This window comes from Rhagoletis pomonella, unplaced genomic scaffold (genome assembly GCF_013731165.1).
Source record: "Rhagoletis pomonella isolate Grant_MI unplaced genomic scaffold, Rhpom_1.0 Rhpom_scaffold_00010, whole genome shotgun sequence".
NCBI classification, from domain to species: Eukaryota; Metazoa; Arthropoda; class Insecta; order Diptera; family Tephritidae; genus Rhagoletis; species Rhagoletis pomonella.
This window is the reverse complement of record NW_023458564.1, coordinates 424,442-433,661: the sequence shown is the minus strand read 5'-3', so window position 1 is coordinate 433,661 and position 9,220 is coordinate 424,442. Positions and strand designations below refer to the sequence as shown.

The 9,220-nt window shown below is 33.0% G+C and overlaps 1 protein-coding gene across 10 annotated transcripts in view; it reads right to left on the bottom strand.

Annotated features, from left to right (window-relative positions):
* Nucleotides 1–4,413: 4,413 nt before the first annotated feature.
* Nucleotides 4,414–9,220, bottom strand: part of LOC118745926 (E3 ubiquitin-protein ligase MARCHF8-like) — a 25,388-nt gene continuing 20,581 nt past the window's right edge. For all 10 annotated transcript variants that reach the window (XM_036479582.1, XM_036479580.1, XM_036479581.1 and 7 more), the window contains one exon: nt 4,414–4,681. In XM_036479582.1, the coding sequence (XP_036335475.1) occupies nt 4,438–4,681 (244 nt within the window). In that variant the 3' untranslated portion in view covers nt 4,414–4,437. The remainder of the gene's footprint in view (nt 4,682–9,220) is intronic.

Below are 9,220 nucleotides of genomic sequence, written 5' to 3'. Positions count from 1 at the left end.
TAACACATTCAATAAGTACCATTGTTTCAGTTTTACAAGTATAAATGTATCCCGCAGAAACTTCCAAACCTTATCTAAAAATCAAATGTTATTTTGCTATCTCAATTTATCTTATTTTATCAACTTTTTTGCTAGCCAAAGCATGATAATTTGTAACAATTGTTAAAAAATATTTAAAACTATTGCTTAATGAAACAAACCTATTGTCAGCTGTTTTTTCTAATTGCGATGTGCATAACATGCCCCTGGAAATGATATTTTAATTTATTTTACAATCAAATGTGCTGTACAGTATCGATACGTTGCTTGAATCCAATGTAATTTACTAAATTTGCTATAACTTTTCTATTTTCAAATCGATTTGCAAAAAATTTAGATCTATATACTTTGAAATTAAATAAGCTTTAACTTAGCATAAAAATAAGAACAAAAAGTTTGCAGCTTTTAGGTGTAATTCACAGTAGAATAACGATGCGACTTAAAATTGTGTCCGATTTCACTAATAAATTGGCAGATAACTCTTAAACTGATAATTTGATTGCAAAACATTGTATAGCAGGTTCGTAGAGATTTCAAAGACCTTTAATCTGGTGGACATCTTTTTGTGGTGTGATAATCACAACCGGATATTTTTGGAAAAAATTGAAAATGCAGTTTTCTCAATCTGAAAAAAAACGATAATTTCGCAAATTCTTAAAACGTATTCTACTTTTTTAATTTTTGACCTCATATTCAGATTGTGTGAGTTATTTTACATAGCAAATGACTATAAAATTCACGACTTTCAACTATTTTGTTACAAATTTTTTTCCCAGAATGCATATGGTTTTCTAAATTTTCAAATGCAACGCGCAAGTACTTAGAGTTATCATATTCGAATAAAATTTTGCACAGCTTATTTTTAGACCAAAACACATCTTTTTCCGCCCGGCAAACCAAATTTTAATTTTAACGAACGGTCTATTCTGCATACACTGGATGCCTGAGAACGCTCGGCCAAAGGAAAGGTTAGGTAAGGAAGTTGTGGATCAAGTTTTGATACTTTCACTGCTAGACATGTTAGTCCATTGACAATGCCCTCTAACAGCCCTGGATGAAATTGATGAGGTCCGATAGATTCACTTCCTGTGTACCTGCCTACATAGCTGGTGAGAAAACGAGATCGCAAGTGATCTAGGCGCCTTTCCTGCTGGCCCTGTTCCGTGGGCGACGGGTACAGAAGATGATGAAAATGCATACATATATAGAACAATTGCGCCGGCTTGAGCATGTGGTACGCATGGATGATGAGGCGCCAGTGAAAAAATCCGTTGAATCGACACCCATGGGAGATCAAAACAAAGGACCTGTCTGCAATCGGGATGATGTACAACTGGCGCAAAGGAGAGAAAGCAATTGTCGAAGTTTTTTGGTCTCGGCCTAAACCGATGAATGGTTGTAGAGCCAAATAAAAAAAAGTCTGCTGGACATTGGCATGGGAAATCCAGAATCGCTACCTCATGTCGACAGCAGAGAAAACTGGTGGATATATACCATCGGTGAAGTATTGTGTCAAAAGTACCTTAGTTTCTCATTTCTTACTAAGCCTTGGCCGTAAAGACCTTAAAACTTCACTGTAGAGCGCTGGTTAATGGCTAGTCGACTAATCGGTTAATCGATTAGCAAAAGTTGTTTCATAACATAGCGGACTTCACTTAATCGATTAACCATTTCCTTTCGACTTTTTCAACTAACCGCTTACAAACTAGTCGACTAACCGTTCGTGTTCGATTTTTCGACCGGTTATTTTCTGTCAACTGGCTTTTTATATTTGTTTAATACTTAATGTCACTATTCGAATAATTTCGGTTAGTCGATTTCCAGAGTAATCAATGGTGAACGGTTAGTCTAATTCGAGCGTTTAAATGAATAATTGCTATTCGACTATCAAACGACAAAAAAGAAAGTTGCTAATCGACTATCCGACTTACCGAATAGCCTGATAGTACACTTTTAACAAGATATCTACTTCGCGGCCGCTGTGGTGTAGTGGTAAGCAGGGCGCGCTTCCACTCCGCAGGGCCTCAGTTCAAGCCCTGGTAAAAGCAACATCGTAAAAAAAGGTTTTTTCTTAACGGCGGTCGCATCTCGGCAGGCAATGGCAAACCACCGAGTGTATTTCTGTGATGAAAATCAGCTTCTCATAAAAATACAATCGCCGTTCGGAGTCGGCGTAAAACTGTAGGTCCCTCCTCCTTTTGTGACAATATCAAGGCGCACGCCACAAATAGGAGTAGAAGGTCGGCCACACACTAACATATGTGTAAGCGCCATCTATTATATTATTATGAAATTATTATCTACTTCACAGTCGCATCGGTTGATCCATGGGACATTTGCTACGGCTGTGGTGTACTTGTAAATTTTCGTTCCTATCGATATTCCTATGCTTAAGAACCCAGCAAAGAGAGAGAGACGCATAAGTCATTTTCCCTAAAACAGACGTACTTATGGCAAAGACCTCCACCTGATAGACACTACAGTATAATATGCTTGCAGTTGCTCTCACTAGAGACCTATCCATCTTCAAGCTATGACCAAGAGCAGTAGCCGTGCTCCAATTCCTCTGAAATTTCGCGTATTTCCTATATGGTATATGTTATCATGCATACCAGAAGAAGAAAGTTTGTTTTCGTTTACACGATATACATTTTTTTTTTAAATTATAAAAAAAGGGTATTTCTCCCTTTTAAATGTTTTTTCTCAAATTTTTACATACGAAATATACAAATATGCATATCAGAAGAAAGAGGGTTTAATCGCGTTTACTGCGATACCAATGTTTTAAAAATCAGTTCAAAATTGTTTGAAATATAAGGATTAATTCGACCACTTATAGCACCTGTAATATAAGTTTGCATAAAAAAAGTTATATACCATTTAAATAAGAGCAAAAGGCGGACTACGTCTATATTTTTAGCCTTTTAGTTATTTATATATAACAATAAAAAATAATTTTTTACCAAAGACCCTATTTCGAGCTTCGAAGGCCCATATTTCGATTTCGGAGGCTAACTTCGAAAAACGGAGAAATTACTTTTTTACCTATGACTCATGTATACATTGTAACTATCAATATCTTATAAAGAGAAGTGTAAAACTTTTTTATGTAAAACTAATAAAGTTAGAAGGACGAAATTCGAGGATTTGGTTGTAAATATTGGTCCTTGACATATATTTTGTTCAAAAATAAATATTGGAAATTTCCAAGGATATTCAAGGATAAAGTTTTAAAAGGACATTTTCAACACTTATTTGTTCTGGTGCACCAAAAATTAATTTTTTTTTTTTGGATTCTGCTGAATGTCTCCTTTTAATTGATACCCATATTGTTAGATACTCTACAATGCACCAAATCTTTAAATAATTTTTTTATTCAATCATAGACATCCTAGAAATTTCAAAGTCCTTCAAAAAAAATCCTGACGTCAGCGAGAAAATTTTAAAACGCAGTTATACTACATTTGGCTCCTAGTTTTGTAAATATATTGATTTTTCGTGGGTTTTAAAAATTTTTGGTAGTTGAAGGAAAAAAAGTAGTTGAAGAAAATATATTATCCTGCAGCTATAAATAAATGTTACATACATAATAAAAACTAGTTAAAAATAATTATAGAGTTCCCTCGAAGCGAAAAATAATTGCACAAATAAAAGTTACAGTTTTATAGAGAATGTTCCCCAAAACTTCTAAATAACTATTCAGAATTTTTAGAAAAATTTCAGGTGTGCCTATTAAATTTTAGTAAAAGTAATAAAGTACAAGTTTCAAGTGACTAAGAATTCGCAATGATTTTTTTCATATAAAAATATTTTCAGCACGCTTTATTATTTAATGGACTAAAAAACTGCATAATTACCTAATTTTTTTTCTAAAATTGACGAATAAAAACTTTAAAATTTCGGTGAAAATTAAAAAAGGAATAAAGTGGATTTTAGTTAGGCATCAGTGTGCGTCGCCGAGGCGTTAGAAAATCTCACTCGCCGGTGAAACATTTAAATAATAGAAAAGGCTTTCTTAATAGTGGACGCCCCTCGACAGGCAATGTATAACTTCAGAATGTATTTCTGACATTAAATAGCTTCTTATGAAAACGTCTGCCCTTCCGAGAGGGCACAGAAAAGCAGGCTTCCCAATTTGTTTAACAAATCGGTAGAAAATATCAGCCGAACATTAGCAAAAAGGTGTAAGCGGTGGATGTTTATAAGTAAATTCAATTAAAATATTCGTGTAATTGCATTATTCCACACATATTTTGTATGAAACTTCGATTAATCAATTAATTGCGCAGCTGTAAAGAGTTGTTTTTTAAGTTAAAGATACTTATAAATATTGAAATGAAAATCTCTCGATAGTATTTAAGTATGTATATTTTTTTACATTTTTACCCGTATTAAACTTCAATTACTTACCTCATTGAATGGTTTGATTTTTGTATGCATTATGAATGGAAATTTGCATAACTCACAGGCATTCGTTTCTGATGCAGTTAGCCATTGTTGGAGACATGCCTGATGTACGTACTTTAAGCTACCCGCGCAGTAACATGGCGTCAGCAAGGGATTTTGTGGATCACTTTCACAATGGCAGATGCGACAAATATCGCCGCTACTCTGAGATGCCTGACTGCTCCCGGAACCGAATCTGTAAAAGATGACATTGAAAATACATACAATAAAGTCAATATATTTTTTTAGTGCATGTGCATACATAAATATACTAGAAAAACATTAGATGAAAACATTTAAATAGATTAAAATACTTAAATGGAAAAATGTATACGCTTGCACGAATACCAATTTGCATAGCACGTGCATGAGATTAAAAACTGCTAATTATGCCATTTTTAACGGCCAAGGCTTCAATATATTTGTGTTGTTGAATGTAACAAGTCACGAAAACTCGTTCACGCATAAACAAAAATTGCATATGAAAGTCTAGAAAAATCAAAACAAAACAACTCCAAAATTGCATACATACTGTCATACATCTTGGAGTCACAGAAAAAGACAACTTGTTCAGCTGAAAATATAATGGAATCGAAGAAAACATTCCAGTTATGCCAAATTAAGTAGTCGTTGGATACATATGTATGTATGTACATTAAAGTGGTCCAAAAATGTATGTAAAAAAATAAGGTCGGATTTTTAATGCCGGCACCCCCTAGGATTGTTCTATATCGAAAGAAATATACCCCTATTTTTTTTATTTTGAAATCAAAAAATATTTAGGGGGTGCACAAAGCGCTCAAAGTTTTCCATGTATTTTATATGGAGAAAAAACCATTCTTCGTAGAAATGGTATAAAACTCTTAAAAATCAATATTTTTCGATCGGAAAACTTTTCTTATCTTCAGGAGATTCCCAGTACGCAATTGTCTCTTTAACCATTATTTCATAGTAACTATATTTTATAGGTCCTCCAACCCCCTAGAAAATGCAATGGAAAAATCTTAAATCATAAAAAATGGCTAAATAAACAATTGGATATTAATACTGGAAGTCTCCTGAAGAGAACCACAGTTTTCCGATTGAAAAATATTGATTTTTAAGAGTTGTATACCATTTCTACGAAAAATGGTTTTTTCTCCATATAAAATATATGGAAAACTTTGAGCGCTTTGAGCACCCCCAAATATTTTTTGATTTCAAAATAAAAAATAGGGGTATATTTCATTCGATATAGAACAATCCAAGGGGGTGCCGGCATTAAAATTCCAACTTAATTTTTTTGGACCACTCTAATGTACATATACATATATGTATATACATATACAGTGAAACCTCTCCTAACGGACACCTCTATTAGACGGACACCTCCCTTGGGCGGACATTTTTCTTCCTATACCAAGTTTTAAGTATAAATTTCGGAACAAATTACTCTCTCTTAAGCGGACACTCTCTTGGCCGGACGCGGACAGTTATTTTGCATAAAATTGACACAAAAACTCTATTGGGCGGACGCGAACCTCTTATCAACGGACATTAAGATTTCTTTTCATAACAAATCAAACAAAAACCTCCGTTGAGCGGACGCGAACTCCTCATAGGCGGACTACTAAATGGAAAAAGGGGACTTCCCGCACAAAATGTGATTGTTATGCACACATTTAGGATGGTTTGCGCAGTGGTTTAGGTTCGTTATTTGAATTGTCAGAAACCCTTGGAGACTGATAAAAACATGAAAACTATTGATGAAAAAGGTACTGACACTGAAAAATATTAAAAATAAAATTTACGTCAATCGACAATTTCCCAGTTTTTATGTAATGAAGCTATGATTTTATGTAGTTTATGGACTAAAATGTAATATTTATTTTTATTTTGTTATTACTTAATATGTACTTACGCACATAAATGAAATGTGCACTTTTGAAAAAATACATGCACATTTTTGTTTGAACGATGTAATATCAATATCTTTTATTCAAATAAGAAATAGTGACTATTCAATTAATTAAAACATTAAAAAGTTCTAAAATAGGCTTCCCCTCCATTAAGCGGACACCTCTCTTGGGCGGACAAAAAATGACTGACGGTGAGTGTCCGCCCAAGGGAGGTTTCACTGTATATACATATGTATATAACAGTTGTATATAACATTTTAATATCATCCAGTTACCAACAAGTTGATCTTCTTCTTGGAATATGATACTAACTAATTATTCGTAAGCTCGTATCTAACTGATTTCATAAATTTAATTTTTATAACAAAAAAAAAAAAAAATATTGCCAAATTTGAATCATAAAAAAATATTCATCTGTAAGTCACAGCTTTGTAGGCACAAAAATGTTATACATACATAAATATATTCCACAAATACACCACATTCGTTCGAATTCTTAAAGGTTTTTACTGCCAAATTGTTTTTATATACAGTTGTCCACAAAATAATAGGAATAGGACCCGTTTGACTATTTTTATTTTGTTTAATTTTATTTAATTTGTTTTTATTAATTTTTATAAAAGTATAAGTAGCTCAATATCGAGCAAGAACCATATAAATCTAAAATTTCCAACTTTGTGCAAAAATTATAAAAATTCAACTATCTTTAACTGAAATTTCAGAATCCTTACTTTACTTTTGAATATTATAAAAGCGAAAGTGAGTTTGTTTGTTTGTTACGCTTTCACGCTTAAAGTACTCAACTGATCATCATGAAATTTTGCATACTGGTGTCATTTAGCCAAACTTAAAATATAGGACATAGATTTTATCTCGATTAGACGAGGGAGTGTGGTACCTCCTATACTGCACATCTCTGGAAGTCATTGTGGAACTTAGTACGGAGATATATAAAATCAATATTTTGCTCATGGCACCTCCCATACAAACTGAATTTTTCATAGTGCATACCTCTAGAAGTTTTTTCCCGTAGACTCAACGGCGTAGAGTAATGGAACTTGGTATGGTGATATATAAAATCAATACCATATTAAAAGACAATAAATAAAATAAAGATAAAAAACTTTTTAATATACCACGCTTTTATAAATGGACTAAAAATAGAAAATAATATTTCTCAGTCCCACAGAATTTGTTTTGATAACTTTTGATTTTGAATTTTTAGCAAAAGTCATTAAAATCAATGTATGAGATTGAAAACGAAAAACGTGGAGCGCATGCAATACAAAGCATTAGATTTAATTGACAATAGTCAAACTATATAACATAGACCTAAAATTTCTTCAGCGAAAGTACAAATTTTGAGATCGATTTTAAGCGGTCGTTATTCATTTACCCACATACATACATACATACATGTATTACTTTTCATATCAATTCAAGTCTTTTACATGCGCCCCACGCTTTTCATTTTCAATCTCATAACTGTTTATAATGACTTTTGCTAAAATTTCAAAATCAAAAGTTATCAAAACAAATTTTATGGGACTGAGAAATATTATTTACTACTTTTTAGTCCATTTATAAAAGCGTGGTATATTAAACATTTTTTATTTTTGATTTTATTTATTTTCTACTTTTTAGCCTTGTCTGTATAAAATTTTGCAATAGATATCAATTATATAAATAGGCAATCATGTTTCCTTTACACCCCTTTTACGGCTAAACTGTACTTCTAAGGTATAAACAATTATATATCATTAGAAAGGTATTTTGATGCTGATGTGCAGGCAATTTTTAAAATTTCAAATTAGTTTAAAATAGAGCGAAAAAATCAATTCAAAAGTCACACCAATACCAATGCCATACATGTACATGGTTGGGGCGGAAATGCCTCCTAAATGTATGCTTTAATATTGATAGTGAATTAAAGAAACGTGCTAAGCAGCAGTTTAGGAATAAGATGTATGTATGTATGTACATGAATAGATTAGCCTCAAACAAGGATGAAGATAATTTTGAGTATGGAGAAGAAGAAAGGGATAAATACAGAAATTAAAATAAAAGTAAAGAAACCTAAATATAAAGACAAAGAGGAAGGGAAATTTAAATACCTAACCTAATAGCAATGGTGGGGGTGAATATGTAAATGAAGAAAAGAATGGACATATTTAGATCAGGATAAAGGAAAGGATAAAGATGAAGAAGAAGATGAAGACCAAGACGAGGAAGAAGATGAAGATGAATATGAAGATAAGGATAAAGATAACTTATCTTAACTTAACCCCTTAACTTAACTTAACTCCACCTGAGTTCGCTACGCATTAATTCACCACACCTTAACTCCCCACACCTAAATCCACCACAACTTCACTCACCACACCTAAATTCACCACACCTTAATTCACCACACCTAAATCCCCCACACTTTAATTCACCACACCTTAACTCACCACACCCTAACTTTCTCACCACATCTCAACTCACCACACCTTAATCTACCACACCTTAATTCACCACACCTTAACTTTCTCACCACACCTTAACTCACCACACCTTAATTCACCACACCTCAACTCACCACAACTAAATTCACCAAACCTCTTAAGACCACCACACCTGAATTCATAACACCGTAACTCCCACACCCTGCACACTGCAACTCACCACACCCAATTTCAACACATGACATGATATCACTAAAGAAACAATATAAAGAAAAAGAGGAAGGAAAGAATGAAGATATAGATCAGGATAAAGGAAAAGATAAATATGAAGACGAAGGTGAATATGAAGATGAAGATGAAGATGAAGATGAAGATGAAGATGAAGATGAA